Source organism: Ricinus communis, chromosome 4 (assembly GCF_019578655.1).
Source record: "Ricinus communis isolate WT05 ecotype wild-type chromosome 4, ASM1957865v1, whole genome shotgun sequence".
Taxonomy (NCBI): Eukaryota; Viridiplantae; Streptophyta; class Magnoliopsida; order Malpighiales; family Euphorbiaceae; genus Ricinus; species Ricinus communis.
Window position 1 is genome coordinate 17,100,713 of NC_063259.1, and position 19,979 is coordinate 17,120,691.

The 19,979-nt window shown below is 30.5% G+C and overlaps 1 protein-coding gene and 1 long non-coding RNA gene across 3 annotated transcripts; both read left to right on the forward strand.

Moving 5' to 3' along the window:
- Positions 1 to 1,832: 1,832 nt before the first annotated feature.
- On the forward strand, positions 1,833 to 5,629 carry LOC125369738. 2 transcript variants are annotated; one of them, XR_007215436.1, is made up of 3 exons: positions 1,833 to 2,256; positions 3,907 to 4,191; positions 4,696 to 5,629. It is a non-coding gene; the product is annotated as an uncharacterized LOC125369738 (long non-coding RNA). The 2 variants fall into 2 exon arrangements; XR_007215435.1 differs by having other exon boundaries at positions 4,980 to 5,629.
- An 8,685-nt stretch (positions 5,630 to 14,314) lies between these two features.
- On the forward strand, positions 14,315 to 16,477 carry LOC125369899 (protein FAR1-RELATED SEQUENCE 5-like). Its single transcript, XM_048373265.1, has 2 exons — positions 14,315 to 16,042; positions 16,175 to 16,477. Exons 1-2 carry the CDS (start codon positions 15,488 to 15,490, stop codon positions 16,229 to 16,231), a joined length of 612 nt encoding a protein of 203 aa, XP_048229222.1. The 5' UTR covers positions 14,315 to 15,487; the 3' UTR covers positions 16,232 to 16,477.
- The last annotated feature ends 3,502 nt before the right edge of the window (positions 16,478 to 19,979 follow it).

Sequence of the window (19,979 nt, forward strand, 5' to 3'; positions counted from 1 at the left end):
AGAATGTTCAAACACATGAAGGTGACCAACCTGATCATGTAGCTCCTACAGGCACAACTCCTTCAGGGACAGCTTCAACATTTGATAATTTATCACCACTAATACCATTGTCACAGGTAACTAATACGTCACATATAATATTTATTCAGTAATGTCAACTGTATGCTAACTTGAGACTTTATTATACAGTTATTCAATGTAACACCATCAGCAAAAGAAGTAGAAAAACCTGCAGTTCAGTTTGGCATACCAGCTCATTTAATTGATTGTGGTGATTATGCTTCACAATAGAAAGCGCATTTACACTCTACTACATCACCTTCAAAAGCTACCAGCAAGAAGAGTAAAAGCATTAATGATTTATTGAGTGAGCTGCCACCAGATCTGGACATTGGAAGACTTTCACAAACACAGAAAGGAGGAACTGAAGCTAAGGAAAAAAATACTTTCAAACCCCAGGATTGTTGAGCAAAGATGTTGGGGCTGAAGGAGTTAGCACAATAACAAAACCAGACAAAGGAAAACAGAAGATTGATGAAAATATTTCAACAAAGAAGAGAGCTTGGGTGCCTCCAGGAAATGCAAAGAACAGAGGAATTAGAATTGAAAACCCTAAAAAATAATGTTTATTTTGGTTGTTGTGTTGTTAATATATTAATATATATGTGGACCTAACATGTGGTCCTTTGACAGAATTTCCACATCCATATTTTTTGTAATGGCTTTTGACAGCCTTAGGTGTAGGGTTCATGTGGACGGAATTTCCACATCCATTCACTTTTTGTTTAAAGATTTCATTATTTAAAGTAATCAACAGCCTCACTTATTTATTACATTGTCATTCAATTTGTCTGTTGCCAGGGTTACTCTATATGACATGTCTGTGCATATTTATCATAACAGTAACATTCAAATGAAGCAATAGTAATCAACTACTGTAAAAACCAAATACTCATTTATCATTAAATTACATAAGTAACAGTAATTGTAAATACTACTGTATCCAAAGTACATATTTAAGTTAAGCTAACAAAAGTATATTTTCTAAATAACAACCAAGCTTAGATAGGTCCATTCTGCATTTCATGCTCCTTCTTTTTTCTTTCATTTTCTGCAGCTTTGAATTTAGCAAACTAATCCATTCTTGTACTCATTCAGCAGCTCAGTTGTAAGGTTAGATTCACCAATATCCATTCTTAACTTACTAAAATGACAGATGAAGAACTTGTACAAGAAGAAACCTTCATATCAATGTAAACTAAGAGAGTATCCTCAAAACTTGCGCCCGGGTTTCCTTCCAGTTTGAGAGATGAAGCTTCACTTTCAGTTGTTTTTGGCAAAGCTTCACTTGCCATTCTACATGCACATATAGATCAGTGGCTCAACTCCAACACTAAACACTCTTTCAGTTGTTTCTTGCTCCATTTATTCGATAAGATAAAGATCAAGAAAGCTACAGAATTGATTATTAGAGAAAGTAAATCGATCAAAATAATTAAAACTAGGTTTCATAAATTGGAAATTTTTCTAATTTAGGGTTACTTATTTGAGGTTGAGATGTTGTTAATTGCTGACTTGGATAACTGTTCGTTGAGTCAGCAACAAATGTAACAAGTGGTGTGTTATCCTTCATAAATCCGGTAGCCACATCAACAAATAAGTGTCGGATTACTCATTGGTATTGGCGAAAGATACAGAAATAATAGGAGTGGTACCAAAAAGAAACAAATTGAACGTTTGGTACCAATTAGATATAAGTGACCAAGGTTTAGTACCAGCGGAGCATTTAACTCCTAATTTGAAGAGATAAATCAGGTTGTGTAGGAAAATAGTTCCATCACTAAGTTACTGGACAAAAACCCTTTTAGTTCAGGTCTTCTTATCTCTTACTCTAAATCTTTTGTTCTTGCTACTGTTTTTCCTTAGGATAGGGCAAGAAGAGTATATTTAATGTCAGGGAGAAAGAAAAATGACGAAGTGGGTTAATGGTTATATGGATTAAAGAATATGGATGACTTGTGCAAGAGGTCTAGAAAACTTTCCGGTAATTAGATTTCTGGGTTTTCTTTGGGAATGGGCTTTGGATCAATTTAAGAGGAGTAGTTTCCGAGATTTGAGATTGAGAGAGAGAGATGACGAAAAAAGAAAACAGGTTCCATATGCAGAGGTAGGGTGCAGCCGTGAAGGGCATGGATCAATGAAAAAATTGGCAAAGGCGAATGAAAAGCGTGAATCCAAAGCAATGACACTGATTTGGTTATATTCTGTTTCCCTTTCTATGAAATTTGGTTATTTTGGTTTTGACAATTTTTGAACTGAACTTTCTGATGCACACCCCTAATTGGCATGCGACCTCTCATATACATTTTCTAAATAAAGTAGCCGCCCATAAGCACTGGGTTTACCTTTTTTACTAAATGCTGTATGTTGAGTTCCAGACTTATTGGATAAGGGAACAAAAATCTCTTTTAGATGTGTGGATATTTAGCACATGGTAGTATTTTTCCAGTATGTATAACTTTTTTGATTCTCAATCATATCAAATATGAGAATCCAGTTTTTATTGTGCTTAAGTGCAATTGAACTCTTATTTGTTTAGTTTTTGAGGTTGAAGTGAGCATTGCAATGGGATAAGCAAATTTACTTTTTAAGTTAAGTGGCAAGGTAAAGTGGTCATTCCAATGGGATAAGTAATTGTACATCTAAGTTGATTGTAACAATGATAACCACAGATTTAGTTAAGGGTAATTCAAGGTCAAGAATTCCACAACAGCACAATTTTATAAGATTTGTTGGAAACTTTATTACTGTGTTGTGTTTTTTCTTTATAATGAACATGTACTGGGTGCACTAAATTATAAATCATGTCTGTTGCAAATGGAAGTGCGTTTCACATGATTGTATCTCATATTTTTATTAGAAATCCTGCTATTAATTAATCGACATGATAACAATCAATTGACCGCACTTAATATGGGGAAGTTTTATGAAGACTTGTGCATCTTCATCCACTTAGATGTTGCAGGTTTTCTTGTGTACTTATAGAAAGCTTGAAGGTTGGCCATTCCTTTCAAAGGATGCTACCTTCTTTTCCCCCCTAAAGTTCAAAGTAAATGTTTGAGGCAGAAATTACTTCCAAAGAAACTATATAATGTTATTTTCTATAGTCAGGTATAAAGCTTTAAAATGATTTCTCTCATCTTCCATTAAGGTTCAAAATAATTTTAACTCGTAACTATTTCAAAAACCAATTTGGTAAAATAAATAAGAGATTCAGTATTTTTATAATTGCTTATGTATTTATTCATGTGATAAATTCAATCTACTGTATTTGTGGATGTAGAATTATGACCATAGTATCATCATTGATGTGTCATAGCACAATCTCTCATGTTAATAGATCTGCGAATTCTGCAGCACACTCTTTAGCAAGAGCTGCAAATTCTGTGTCCGATATAGTTTATTGGGGTCCTAATATCCCAAGTTTCTTATTTGATGTCCTCTTGTCTGATTTGAGTTAATAAAGTTTCTTTCCTTTCAAAAAAAAACTTAATAGAATTGAAGAATATTTATTTACGTTACTTTATTATGGCTGGTGGGTAGCTAATGCAATTCTGGACCACTTTCTATTGTCAATTAATAGTGGATGCAAAATAGGCAGTTAGCCCTACTAGTGCCACTGCTTCCATATATGTGTACTATAACAATTTGTTTCTTTGTTTCGGAAGGTCAGTAGTGGCGAGACAATAAAAGCAAAAAATATTTCGGTAATTAGGACATACTTAAATTAAAATAATAAAAAAAGTCCACCCAGTTACCTTCTATTATCTCCTCCTCTTTATTTTGCATTGTTCTTGGTTATTCTTATTTTTATATTTAATTATGAAGTTTCTGTTGGTGATGCAGAAGCATGGTTACATTGGTGTCTTCGAGTATATTGATGATCTCAATGCTGGAAAAATTGTGGTTGAGCTAAATGGGAGGTTGAATAAGTGTGGAGTTATTATTCCTCATTTTGATGTTGGTGTTAAGGAGATTGAGGAGAGTAGACTGCTAGACTGCTCTCATCAAGATAGTTTGGTTATATTGTGTTAAGAACTTTTGCTGGCATTATAGATCATGAAGAAGCTAGAAGAAGGAAAGTGGGTGTCAAAGTGTTTGGGTTCTTTTACTAAGGCTGATCTTTTTTAGGTAACTATTCTACTTCCGACGAGTTTTTGGTTGTACTTTTGAACTTCTTTACATAGGATTAGTTATATGTTTTATTTGATTTATGCTTGTTCTAAAAAGCTATTGGATGTTCTTGATTGCATGAGTTTAAAGAGGATAAAGTCATTTGTAGCTCACATTTATTTAAAATTGGCAAAAAGTATAAAAATATCCTTGAACTTATTAGAAAAGTCCAATTAAATTTCCATCTTTTTTTTGATTCAATTAAACTTATTAACTTTTATAAACTGTCCAATTAAGTTCTCATTTTATTTTTTTTGGCTCAATTAAACCCATTAACTTTTTTAAAAGGTCTAATTAATTCATGTGAAATTTACTGAACTATGAAGAAGTTATTTTGTTACAAGTATTCTGAGTTCTTTACAAATGGTGATGGTAATATATACATGTTATAATCCTTAGTTTCTTTCTAACGGATAATTCTGAATTGGAAAAAAGGTAGAAGTGACCTTTCCTGCTTTGCAGGAAATGATGCTCCCCTTTTCTCTCGGTCAGTGATGAGAGGTCTGCACAAGCAACCTAGCTTGCGCAGCCTCTGAGACAAAAAAGGCTACTCTACATTTCTATTTTCTTCAATACTCACCCTTAAGGTGGATTCGTATAAGTTTATCAAACCCATCTTGCTGAGAATCAAGTGAGGATTCTGATTGTCAAGAGCTTTTGTGAATATGTCTGCTAACTGATCTTGACTCTTGATATAAGGTGTTTCAATTTCTCCTTTCTGAACTTTTTCTCTGATAAAATGTCAGTCCACTTCAATGTGCTTAATTCGCTCGTGAAATACTGGGTTTGATGCTATGTGACGGGCAGCTTGGTTATCGCAATGCATTTTTATAGGCTCTTTGTTCTCAATTTTCATGTCCTTGAGAACTTGCTTGATCCAAATGAGTTTGCTAGCCGTGGATGCCATTGCACGATATTCAGCTTCGGCACTTGATCTGGCAACCAGACTTTGTTTTTTGCTTTTCCATGTCACCAAGTTTCCTCCGACAAAGACACATAAACCAATAGTTGACTTCCTACCACAGCTTCCAGCCCAATCTGCATCAGAAAAACCAACTATGTTAGTAGAATTATTTTTCTTCATCTAGATTCCTTGCCCGGGTGTTCAACTAAAGAGTAGTGATTTCTTTTTCCACCTAAAATTGTACTCAACACTGGCCGTGTTGGATGCGTCAAACATGAAAGAAAAAAAAAAGCTTTTAGGGAGCATGGCCAGGAACACCAGCCCGTGTTGGGTACACGGCCAGGAACACTGCCGTGTTGGCTGGCGACAGGGGGAGTTAGTTAAAAGAAAAAAGAGAGGAAAGAAGGAGGCGGCTAGGGTTAGAACGTCCCAAACCCTAATTTTTCTTTCCCTAAGGGTTTTCTGAGTTGAAACTAAGAGAAAAGGAGACTTGGATCAAGGTTTCAATCAGATTCCCTTCAAAGATCAAAGATTGGGCGAGGTTCGTCGATTGATTTTCAAATCGAGCAAGAGGAACAAGAATCGATTCAATTGGAGCAAAAGGATTTGGGGCTGTTTACTCTCATCCAAGGGTGTAATTGGGTTTTCTCTACCTTTGCTTATTGTTTTAATTGAATTCTTGTGTATTTTAAAAATGAACATGATTAGCTAGATTGATTAAATCCATTGGGATTTCTTTACTATGTTGGCTTGATATTATATTGTTGGATTGTTTGAGTTGGTTTTGTATTCTTCTTGTTTTCAGTATTAATAAGATAATGCATTATTCATGAGACGTTGTGAGTTGTGATGTTTAGATTGCTTTATGAGATTGAGAAATCCGTTTGGCAATTGGAATTTTGAATAGCAAGAACTGGTTAATAATCGCTTAGAGATAAGGATAATTAACTAGCCGGATTAAGAATTAACAAAGCTTAATAGAGGCGGATTAAAGCTTAATGCTAATTTAAGAATCAATCGTTAGGAAGAGATTCCAACTTTAGGTTATTAGGTTTAGGAATTCGGTTATCTCGAGAGAGAAATCAAATTCGGTTAAGAATTCGTCCACGGGTAGCATAATTAGACTCACCGATCCTTTATCTTTTGTTTGATTGCCAACTAGTTTAGATTCCCTTTGGGTTTGTCTTCTTGTCTTGATTATTTCGTTTATCAATCACTCTTGCATCTCCCTTAGGACTTAGCTTGTAGCTATTAGTTAGTTTAGAAATTATTTATCGCTAATTTTAAGTTAATATAACAAGGAACAAAGGAGTAACTCCGAGCTTTCACTTTTTCGAAGAATACGACCTTGATATTCGCCATTAGTGCTAGACTGCATCGATAGGTACATTGCCTTAGATTGTAGCTAACACGAGTAGCACCCATCAAGTCATCAAGAAGCTGGAAAGAGTTGTAAAAAGAAAGGTAAAAGAGCAAGAAGAAAGTTTACACAACTTGAATGAATCTTCTAAGGGTGCTCATAAGAAGGAACATGGGAGTGTTAAGTGTCACTTCTGTGATAAAATCGGGCACTTAAAGAAGGATTGCCTGAAACGTAAAGCTTGGTTCGAAAAGAAAGGTAAGCATTATGCTTTAGTATATTTTGAATCAAATTTTATTGAAGTTCCGCATAATAATACTTGGTGGATTGATTCCGGTTCTACTACCCATCTTTCTAATACGATGCAGGGATTCCTTACGATCCAAACCATAAGACCAAATGAAAGTTTTGTCTTCATGGGGAATCAAATGAAAGATTCTATTGAATGCATTGGCACTTATCTTTTAATTTTAGATACAAGACATTATTTGTATTTATTTCAAACTCTTTATGTACCCATATTTTTTCGCAACTTAGTTTCTTTATCAAAGCTTGATGTAGCTGGATTTTATTTTAAGTTTGATTATGGATCTTTAACTTTATTTAAGAATAATAATATTATTAGTTCTGGATTGTTATGTAATGGTCTCTACAAGTTTAAACTTGATAATTCTTTTGTTGAGACATTAATGACCTTGCATCATAATGTTGGTACTAAACGTAGTTTAGTCAATAAAATTTCTACTTACTTGTGGCATAAACATTTGAGTCATATATCCAAAGAAAGGATACAAAGATTAGTAAGAAATGAAATACTTCCAAGTTTAGACTCTACTGATCTTGAAGTGTGTATTGATTGTATAAAAGGAAAACAAACAAAACACACTAAGAAAGGAGCTACAAGAAGCACACAGCTTCTTGAAATTATACACACTGATATTTGTGGTCCTTTTGATGATCCAACTTTTGGTAGAGAAAAATATTTTATTACCTTTATCGATGATTTTTCTCGTTATGGTCATATTTATCTATTGCATGACAAATCTCAATCAATCAATTTACTTGAGATTTAAATTAAAGAGGTTGAGAAGCAATTAGATAAAAAGGTAAAATTCATAAGGTCAGATAGAGGTGGTGAATATTATGGAAAATATGATGAATTTGGACAATGTCCAGGTCCATTTGCCAAATTTCTTGAAAGACACAGTATTTGTGCTCAATACACAATGCCAGGAACACCACAACAAAATGGTGTTGTAAAAAGGCGTAATCGTACTTTAATGGAAATGGTTAGGAGTATGATGAGTCATTCTTCTTTACCATTGTCATTGTGGATGTATGCATTAAGAACTGCTATGTATTTGCTAAACAGGGTTCCTAGTAAGGCAGTTCCAAATACACCTTTTGAACTATGGACAGGAAAGAAACCTAGTTTGAGGCACTTACATGTTTGGAGTTGCCCAGCAGAAGTAAGAATTTACAATCCACATGAAAAGAAATTGGATTTAAAAACAACCAGTGGTTATTTTATTGGTTATCCAGAAAAGTCTAAAGGGTATAGATTTTATTGTCCTAATCATAGTACAATAATTGTTGAATCTAGAAATGCAAGATTCATTGAAAATGGTGATATTAGTGGGAGCGAAAGAATACATGATGTTAGTATTCAAGAAGTTAGGATGGAAGTTCCTATACCCAAAACTTCTACAATTGTTGTTCCTAGTGTTATTACTCATTCCAATAATATTCAAGAACAACAAATAAATGATCAAATGCTTCATAATGAAAATGTCAATAATGAAACCATAGTAAATGAACAACAAGAAGTAATAGTAAGAAGGTCTCAAAGAGAAAGGAGATCTACTATTTCTGATGACTATGTAGTTTATCTACAAGAGTCAGAAATGGACTTAGAAATTAATAATGATCCAGGTTCATTTTTAGAAGCCATAAATTGTGATGATTTAATTAAATGGATTAATGCTATGGAAGAAGAGTTAAAATCTATGGATCAAAATCAAGTCTGGGACCCTGTTGAGTTACCTGAAGGTTGTAAAAAGATTGGATGCAAATGGGTTTTCAAAACCAAACGCGATTCGAAAGGTAATATCGAAAGACACAAAGCCAGACTTGTTGCCAAAGGTTTTACTCAGAAAAATGGCATTGATTATAAAGAGACTTTTTTACCAATGTTTAAAAAAGATTCTCTTAGAATTATTATGGCTTTAGTGGCTCATTATGATTTAGAGCTACATCAAATGGATGTCAAAACCGCTTTTCTTAATGGAAATTTGGAAGAAGAATTTTATATGGATCAACCTGAGGGTTTTTCAATTAAGAAAAAGAATCATATAATGTGTAAACTAAAGAAATCAATATACGGACTTAAACAAGCTTCCGGTCAATGGTATATTAAGTTTAATGATACCATTACTTCTTTTGGATTTCAAGAAAACATCATTGATCGGTGCATATATATGAAAATCAGTGGGAGCGAGTTTATTTTTCTTGTTCTGTATGTTGATGATATTTTACTTGCTGCTAATGATCTTGGTTTGCTACATGAAACCAAGAAATATCTCTCTAATAATTTTAAAATGAAGGATATGGGAGAAGCCACATATGTGATAGGAATAGAAATATTTCGTGATAGATCATAAGGTTTATTGGGCTTATCTCAAAAGGCTTATATTAATAAAATTTTAGAGAGATTTAAAATGGACAAATGCTTAGCAGGGATAGTTTCAATTCAGAAGGGAGATAAATTTAATCTTATGCAATGTCCGATAAATGAATTGGAACGAGAACAAATGAAGAACATTCCTTATGCATCTGTTGTTGGGAGTTTAATGTATGCTCAAATTTGCACCAGACCAGACATTAGTTTTACTGTCGGAATATTAGGCATATATCAAAGTAATCCAGGATTAGATCACTAGAAAGCTGTAAAGAAAATTCTTAGATACTTGCAAGGAACAAAGGATCATATGCTCATTTATAGAAGATCTAATCACCTTGAGGTGATTGGATATTTAGATTCAGATTTTGCTGGATGTGTTGATACAAGTAAATCAACATTTGGCTACTTATTCCTATTAGCCAAAGGAGAAATTTCATGGAAGAGTGCGAAGTAGTCTGTCATTGCTGCATCCACTATGGAGGCTGAGTTTGTAGCTTGCTTTGAGGCTACCGTTCATGGATTATGGCTGCAAAATTTTATTTCAGGACTTAGAATTGTTGACAGTATAGCCAGGCTGTTGAAAAATTTATTATGATAATTCTGCAGTAGTTTTCTTCTCTAAAAACGACAAGTATTCTAAAGGTGCTAAGCATATGGAGATAAAATACTTTGTCGTTAAAGAAGTTCAGAAACAAAGAGTGTTAATTGAATATATTAGCACAAATCTTATGATTGCAGATCCTTTAACAAAAGGATTACCACCCAAAACCTTTAATGAACATGTTGTAAAAATGGGCATTGTTAGACGTCATTACTAATATTTTATCAAGTTTATTTTAAGTTTATATATTTGACACTTTGAGCTCAATTATGTGTTTCTGATTTTTCTGTTTTCTATTTGATATACATAATTGCTTTAAAGTAATATTGACAGGAACAGTCTTGAAATAAAGACACTAATTTTGGACCATTAATATTATTTTTATTAAAGATTATATTAAGTTGAGAATTAGTGTTGTAGTACATGGAAGGGACTATGTCGATAAAATAACATACGACCGCTATGACCCGCATTAACATTTCTACTTAATAATGATGTTATGTCATAGCCAATGTAAAAAAAAAAAAATTTAATATTGATTTTTGTGCACTTTATGTTCTTATTAAATCATATGAGCCAAGTGGGAGAATGTAAGAAATTAATGACTCATATAATTATAATAAGATATTAGTGGTTAAATTCTATTGGTTAATGAAAGGTTGTGAATTCAATAATTATGACTATTAGTAAAAGTTATAACATGAAAGGTTGTAACCATTAGTGCTTTGATGGAAAGCCACCATTAGTTTATAAATAAGAGTTGGTCCTCTCTCTACTCATATTATCAATAATTATAACAAATACAAAAACTAAAGATTAGAGTATCCATCAATAAGATAAGGGGAAAAGGGAGAGAAATCACACTCTATTAAATGTGGATCAAGGTATATTTTCTTCATTTTATTTAATGGTGAAAAACATGAAGTTCTAGATCAATAGGCTATTATTTGTTTATTTAAATGCCACCAAACAAAAAAATATTAAAAGATTACGTACGTTGTTGAAGTTTTTTTGTGAGATATTATCTTCAGACTCAATAATAATAACATCGATGTTGCCCTTCTTTGTCTCAGTGGTCAAAATAGGCGTACCCTTCATAACAACACCATCATATTGATAGCTCATATATACTGAATATGATGTTTTCTTTATTGCAGGTGTCCTCATTATTTATGCTTTTACAAAATGGTGTCACAAGATTGGCGAACGTATCAAACTTGGTAGGCAGCTTACTTGCGATTGTATTTTGCCCCATTTTTGTCGATTTTTGCAATGAAGAGTTCAGGTCGCTTACAATTATCTCTAAGTTGTTCCCTCTTGAATTCGTTTTTAATTCGGAAATTAAAGACGGCTTAGTGATTGATTGGAAAAACTAAGCAACTTGATTTTATCACTTCAATGTGTCTCCGAGGGATCTGCTTATCAACATGTAGATATCTTCTTGCAGACTTTTAAATTCAGAATTAAATAATTCAAGTCTATTTAAGAAATCAATGATACTTGATAACTCCATCAACGATAAGTTTGCAATTACAACATACTATTTTGCTGCAGTTTACCAAATTTTCATGTTTTGTTGTTATTTGTAGCTAGACACGCTTTACCAAGATAAAGTTGTGTTGATTTATTTGAGATAATCATGGACATTATCTAGATAGATTATGATAACTAATAAGGGCCTTACATGGACTTAAAAGCAATTATTTGTAATTAATACATAAATCATGAAATCATAAATTATTAAAGAACTTAGATAAATATTCTATTTACTTTTTATTAAACATTAATTTATGTATTATATCTGAATTAGAGGCTACTTAAACAATTAAAATTTCAAGCAAAATAAAATAAAATAATAAAAAACTAATTAATTGACTTTTTTCACTTGTATTATATCCGAATAAATGCAATATTAGCTAGTATGATTTGAAGAACTTAATTAATTTTACTTTTTAAAATTGATTTCAAATATGAATATTATTCATTGCATTATGTTAGTTCAAATTCATTATGAAGTGATTTCATTTTCATATAAAATGAGATATTGAAACTAACATAGGTATTTTAGTCTAATGCCAATCCAGTTGCTGTGGCCTATGGATTTTCACTTGTGTTGGGAAGGTGTAAAACATCTTCTATGAGCCTATTGTTTTTAAATATGAACGACAAATGCTCCTGTTTCGAACCCAAAGCATATTACAATATCGATTCATTAAATCAATTATAGTTTGTTTAATGGTATCTATTACTTGGATAATTGTAGTAGTTCTCGAGCTAATTTGTGCAACAAATTCCGACTTTTGAAAGAAATGTATTAATTAGATAAAATATCGATAAAGATTGCTCATTGCTCTAATGACTTATGGTAACTCACAGCCTTTGTGTCGGAGATGGATCATTCAAATTTCTATCCTATCAACTTTCGATCGCATGATAGAGGCTTACCATGGCGGTGACAGTTGACGATGAATTGGGGTTCGATTTTGGTAAGGGAGTATGAGCAATAGTGAATTTAAATCAATGTATAAATTATGGTCATTGGATATTGAATTGTTTGATATGCTTTTAATACTTTACATTTAAAAAATACATGATTTAGTCCAATATTGATAATTTTCATATAATGGAACTGGACTGATACATACTTAACCCTAATAACATTTGAATGCAAGAAATATATACTAATAAACAGGAAATTAATCTTTATAAGACCTAATGATCCAAAATTAAAAAAGGTCAAATATGTTTTACACAAAGTTGTGAATTCTATTCATGTGGCCATTCTAGATTTATTATTGGAATGAGATATTTCGGTACCGAAGCATCTCGACATCCCGTTCCTGCATGTTTCGGGTTAATTTTAAACCATAAAGATAAAATATAATAAATTCACTAATAGTATTTTTTGTCCTCTTTTTTCTTATCTTTATAACACATATCTTCTTGTTAATAATGTGAAGCAATAGAAAAATAAAAGGAAACAAAAGCTTAAATTATACTTATAGATATACTAAATTATTACCCATAATCTAATTAGATAACATTAGTAATATGCAACTTTCATCATTATAAAATTATAATAATGAAACCTCCATCTATAAGACACTTTGATCCTTAAATAAATTATTATTTAAGTATCAAACTCGTTCAAAAATAATTTTATTATCAAATTAGAGTAAAATCTTATTTTTAACACAAATTAGTTTTAATGTCTAATTAAAATAATAAATTTAATATTCTTTTACTTGTTTATATTTTTTAAAATAAATTAATCCTAAAAAGATTTTAAATGTATTAAAAGTAGTTATTTTTATTTAATATTATTAAATTGTTATGTAGTTTATTTTTAAATTTTTAAATAAAATAAATAATTAAAAGTTAATATTTTTATTAGACATTAAAATTAAACTATATAAAAAATAAAAAATTTCTCATATTAATCTCATTTGAATGGTTAATAAAAATTTAATTTTTAACATACAAGATTATCATGATTTTCTTCATTGATAGTGGACTTATTAACTTAGTATCTAGATTATTTTGCTAGATTAAAATATAAATTTTTAATTTTAATAAAAAATGATATTTTTTAACTAGAAATATTTATTTTATATTAATAACTAAAATCAAATTATATAATAATTAAAAAATATTATTGTAAATATAAATAGTTTTAAGATTTTTAAATTTACTTAAATTAAATTTTTAATTAAATAATAAAATTAACTTGTAGTAAAAATAAAATTTTACTCTAATTTAATAATAAAATTAATTAATTTGATACTTGAAAATTATAATTTTAAATTACTACTAGTTTAACCTTTCGATTAGCATGAAAGGATAGTAATCAGTTCTACTTAAACTTAAAGGAGTTTTGATATAACAAAAGAAATATAAAGACCGACTCATATATTATACCAAACATACGGGATAAATAGTATTTAACCTAAAGTCGTAGAAGTTTTGCCTTCATATTTTAGAGCATTCTTTTGAGAATATATTTTAGAGCATATTATTCCAAGGCTACCATTCATTAAGCATTCAATAATGCATCACATGACATTAAGACGGTTATGACGTGTGATAGTAATGGGACATTCTTTTTAATTAAAGGGAGGCTAAAACAGAAGCCTGAAAACCAATTACAATTACAAAACACAAAATCGAGGAAAGGAGACACCCATCATATCCTGCTCTAAGAGGGCCACTAAAGGACCACGAGGCTCATAAAAAATATGGCTCCCAAAGCCATAATCAAATCCCAAACTAGCCATGCCGTGTGATAGTAATGAAACACAATTAATATTGATGTAAACACTTGCCCTTTTACACGGGCAACCTAGTTTTTGAATTTGTAAGGAACACGACTTTGAAGTGTATTTACATTCGGGCTTTGCCCAGCTTTTTTCATAATAAAAAGTGTAATAAGGGAATCTTAAAAAAAATAAACAATTAGTTTTTTCAGATTCTTTTAGGATTTATCCTTTTGGAATATCAACATAAATATATATTCAAATCTGCATATTCAAATTCATGGGCTAAAACCTGCAGAGGTGAAGCAATTTTACAATTTCTGGATTCTATTTTACAATCTCTTGGTCTGCAGTGTGATTTATTCAATATTATTTAACTGAAAAGGCCATTACTAGTGTTATGGAGACATCTGACGACATTTTCGAAAATCTTCTAATGAAGAAGCTGAGTATGAAGCTAATAACTACGAGACAACCAGTCCACCTGATACTGCTTTTAAGGAAGAAAACTTAGAAACAATGATGGTAACGAAGCTAGAATCTGTGCTGTGCTTAATCGCAGATCAAGAGATTTGTTAAACAAGGTACCAATAGATCCTCTATTATGGACCTCGGAAAATGTGTTGGGTATCTCGTTCAATAGCATCGAAGATGCAGAAGATTTTTACCTGGATCATCGAAGATGCATGTGTAGGTTTCAGTATCCGCCGTGACAATGTTGAAATGGATGAAGGAGGAGACATGATCCTTATGCAGAGGTGGGTGTGCAGCCGTGAAGGGCATAGATCAAAGAAAAACTTGGCCAGGGCGAATCAACAACGTGAACCCAAAACAATGACAAGATGCTGTTGCAGAGCTTCATTTATAGTCAGGTATAGAGCTTCTAACTTGGTTTACATGATAACAACTTTCAATCCAATTATTCACACTAAATGATACCGCAAAATCAAGTCCAATTTCTAAGGTCCCATAGAGAAACTGATAGAGGACAAGCTATGGAGAAACTAGATATGAGGCAAGCAGGAATCAAGACATGCCAAATCATGGATTACTTGGTTTAGGTGGGTATGGAAATGTTGGTTTTACAGTCAAGGACCTTCACAATTTTATAAATTCTGAATCTAGAAAATCGAGGCTTCATACAGATGCAGAATCTACCTTAACTTACTTAGCAGCTTTGACAGATATTGATCCAGGACTTTACACTGCTTATAAAGTTGACGAGGAAAATAGACTTTGCAGAATTCCTGTCAGACTCTTTGTCTCGCATGGATTATAATCATTTTGGCGAGGCCTTGGTAATTGACTCAACGTACAATAAAAATGCTTTTAGATTGCCTCTAGTCATGTTTGTTGGGGTGACCACCATCAATTAAATGTTGTTATTGGTTGTGCTCTAATTTCTGAAGAAAATATTGACTCTTATGAATGGGCATTCTACGGCTTCCTTCATGTTATGGGAGGTAAACAACCTCAATCTGTTCTTAAAGATGGTGATAAAGCAATACAAAGTGCAATTTCAACTGTCATGTCTAATTCAATTCACAGGTTGTGTTCATGGCATCTAACGCGGAATGCTCGTCAGGTAAGCACTAAAGAATTTTTGACTGATTTCAAAAGAGTCATGCTTTCTAAACTTTCAAAATCAGAGTTCGAAATTGAATGGTTTAACCTGGTGAATCATTACAACCTACAAGATTATGCATGGATGGAAGATATGTATAACAGAAAGAATAAATGGGCTGACGCATTTTTCTTTGGAGTTTCTTTTGTTGGGATGACGACTAGTCAAAAGTGTGAGTGCATGCGCGCGTACCTCGATCATTGCTTGGATACCAGATTAAGCTTGTACGAATTTGTTCAACAATATTTTAGAGCTTTAAACAGAATTAGACAAAACGGGATGCGTCTTGAATATGAGAGCCGCCAATCAACAATTCAGTTGCAAACTCACCTGAAAGGAATTAAGAAATCTGCATTAGCACATTACACTAATTCAGTTTTCTTGAAGGTATGCACATTACACCGACTCTTTTATATTCTGTGTTGAGCTTCTTTTCTCATATTAAGATTATAAAATTTAGCTTACATGTATTTATTTCTCAGTTTATTCATTAATAATATCATTCGTTCAAATTATTAGGTTCATGATGAAATTGCCAATGAAACAATGTTGATTCTACTAGAACTCAAAATATAGGATGGTTACAACATTTGTCGCTAGTATGCTAAATTAAAAGAGGGAAATCTGCCATCTAACATGGCAATATCAATTTCACAGATGAAGGATTTAAGATTTGGGTCATTGGACGGGCAATGCTACCAGTTGTGTCAAGTTCCACTTTTCCTAGATTTACATATAAAGATCCACCAATATTATATATCTCTGCATTAATTGTATTTTCTAGTATTTGTTTGGAGCTAATAGTTATATCTCCTGATGTTAACTGTGGATGAATCCAAATTTGTATTTAACTATCTAAAAACTCTTATACATCAGCAGTTACAAAAATAAAATAAGCAACTAAATAAATAATAAACTATATATATATATATACCATAAAAAAATTAAATTAAACTCAAAACAACTAAGTCATACAAGTTTAGATAGAATAGGGACTTTGAGACCGAGCGATAAAGAAAACTTTATAGAGATATTGTTGTGATAGGTTGATGTATCATAGTTACTATTATATGAAAACAAAAATTGAAAAAGTAGAGTTTGAACTCAATGATTGCATTTATAGAAAAGATTAATTTTTCTTTCCCTTTTAAAAGGACAAAAAATTAATGAATATCTAATTAATGAAAATTGGTTACCCAATATTAATTAAATATTAAGAATATTTACTTTATTTCGGTTTTACAAATAATTTATTAAAAGCACACTTAATACTCACAAAATGAAAAGTTTAGAAACCTTTTAAAATACTAATATTAATGTTAATGTCTCACTAACTTTTCAGTTCCATAAAATAATTTTAATTTCATAATTAATACTCACTACATTAAATGTATAATTATACTTCTTAATTTTTATATTTTGTGGTTATTGGTAAAGTAGGTATAACTAAAAACTACAGCATATTTAATTTATATTTATTAGTCACGAAAATTTAATAAATAATTAAATTCAATAAATAAATTTAAAAAATCAAAATAAGAGAGACCTTTGACTTAATAAAACATTACAGTTGAACATAAAAATAAAATCAACCAAAATTGAAGATTTGAAAATTAATAAAAATTGGTTACCCAATGTTAATTGAATATAAAAAAAATATTTACTTTATTTGGAATTTACAAGTAATTCATCTCATATTTAATATTCACAAAATGAAAAGTCCTTAAACATTTAAAAATAGTAATATTAATAGCAATGTTTTACTAACTTTTTAGTTTCACAAAATAATTAATTTCATAATTAATACTCAGCACATTAAATACATACTTTTTCTTCTTAATCTTTATATTTTGTGGTTATTGATAAAATAAGTATAAATTAAAACTATAACATATGCAATTTATATTTATTAGTCACGAAAACTTAAATCTTAAAATTTAATAAATAAATAAGCTCACTAAATAAACTTAAAGAATAGGAAAACTTTGACTTAATAAAACAGTACATAACATACAAATAAAATCAACCAAAATTGAAAATTTAAAAAATAAAATTAAAAACTATATTTTTGTAATTTACAATAATAAATATAACATAATAAAAAACAATAAATTAGATTAAAAAATATGAGTATTTCATACACTTTTCCAATTAATTATTGTTTAAATGCCTTATAGAGCCTTATAAATATAAATAATTAGAAAAATGAAATGAAACGTAAGAAATAATTTAAAAAATAAATAATAAGCTTATTTAAAAAAAATAGAAAACATAAATAAAAAGGAACAAAATAAATTATGAGCATTAAGAAAATGAATATGTGTTAAGCAATAAATAATGAAATAAAAATAAGGAACTATTACTCGTAATGGTCACTAGTTATGTTTACTAATAAATAATTGAGTCCAAGGCTTTTCATCTTACATCATTATAGTTATAGTTTATAACGTAAATTTTAAACTAAAAACTTTTCATCTTACATAGAATTTATTTATGCATTACCTATGGACACAATATTATATAAATATTTATATATTCATGACAATTAAAAGGTAACAAATGATAAAATGTAATTAAGAAACTATTACTCATTAATGATCACTAATTATGTTTACCAATAAATGAGGGATTCAAGCCTTTTCATTTTACACTATTATAATTATAATTATAATTATAAGGTAATATTTTAACCTAAAACCTCTCTTCTTACTTTCCATTTATTCATGTATACCTATCAACACAACAATATATAAATATCTATACAACCGTGACACTTTTAAAAAAAAAACTGAAAAATTGCATAATAATGTTTCCCTTAAAGTCTCCATTCACCTTCATAAAGGATTTAACTTCTCATACAGAAACATGGCAGATAAGGGTAAGATTTTTACAAGTATGTGAGGCAATCAACACCAAGAACAATAACGAAGTAATGAGTCTCGAGATGATATTCATTGATATTTGTAAACACATTGTTTAATGCTAGATAGTATATATATTAATCATATATCTCTCCTAATGTAGAACACAACAATCCAGGTAAGTATTCGCAAAAACTAAATACAATGATACAAGCCTAACTTGAATGAGGAAAATATTTATGTTATCTATAACTTTAAAGTTGGATCAACATTGACAAATTACAGGCCCATTCCAAATGATTATAAAATTAATTTTCTCCTTACTATAAAAATAACTCAACAAGAAGAAGCCGAATGCAATATTCCTTTACACAAGTTTCAATTTGTTGATTACACTACCATTATCGAGAGATACAATAACAATATAATTCTAAAAGGTATTAATCAAACTTCATCCACAAAGATATAAGAAATAAGGGATAAAACATCTTTCTAATTTTAACTAATTAAAATTAATATGGAATGCAGATATCATCGGCAATCTCACGCCCATAAGCTCAAAAGAAGATATACAAACTAAAGGTGGAAAAGCAACAAAAATTAAGCTTGAGTTACTGCTAGAAAGGTAACCACCTAATACATGGACATAAAGTTCATTAAACAGCTATTATATATTTTTGATATTGATTTCGTAAATTATTTATATGTACAAAAAAAAAAAAACAAGTCTAACAAAGTCAAAGTCACATTATGGAATGCTTTAGCAAAACAATTAGATACAACTGAAATTATAAATGCTAATGAACAACAGATTTTTATTCTAACAGTAGCTATAATAAAAGAAATTTATGGGTGATCTCCTTCAATACAACTTTGACATCTATACATACTCCTTCTTTTCAATCTATTTATTTATTAATTATAATGTTATCAAATAATAGGATAACATACACTTTCTTCAACAATTGCTAGCCGAGTCCATATCAATTTAGACATTACCTAAAGCTAAATTATTGCGCACAAGGTAAAACATGTTAAAATGATCTATTTCATATTGTTTACTATAAAACTGTATTTTTTTTAACCAAATTCTTTTTTAACATTAATATTAGACACATAGAAGACTTTAAGATCTTACTAACACGTAGTGCGGACGAGGAATCATTAGAGCATAAAATGTTTAGAAGCAGAACAACCATAGAGAAATAAAATAAACCATATGGGAATCTGAGACTCAGGTAATTCAAAATTAAAAACTATGTCTAACTAAAATATTATTTTGTAGCATTACACCTTCTCACTTAACTATAGGAAAAAACATTCATTGTCAAGGCAAGAATAAGGCGCATCAACAACACTTTTGGCTGGTACTAAGTAGCTTGTGACATTTGTAAAAGGAAGTTGGAACATAAAGATTCTAATTACTGATGCGATGATTGTTTCAGAAAACTAAAGGTCCCAAC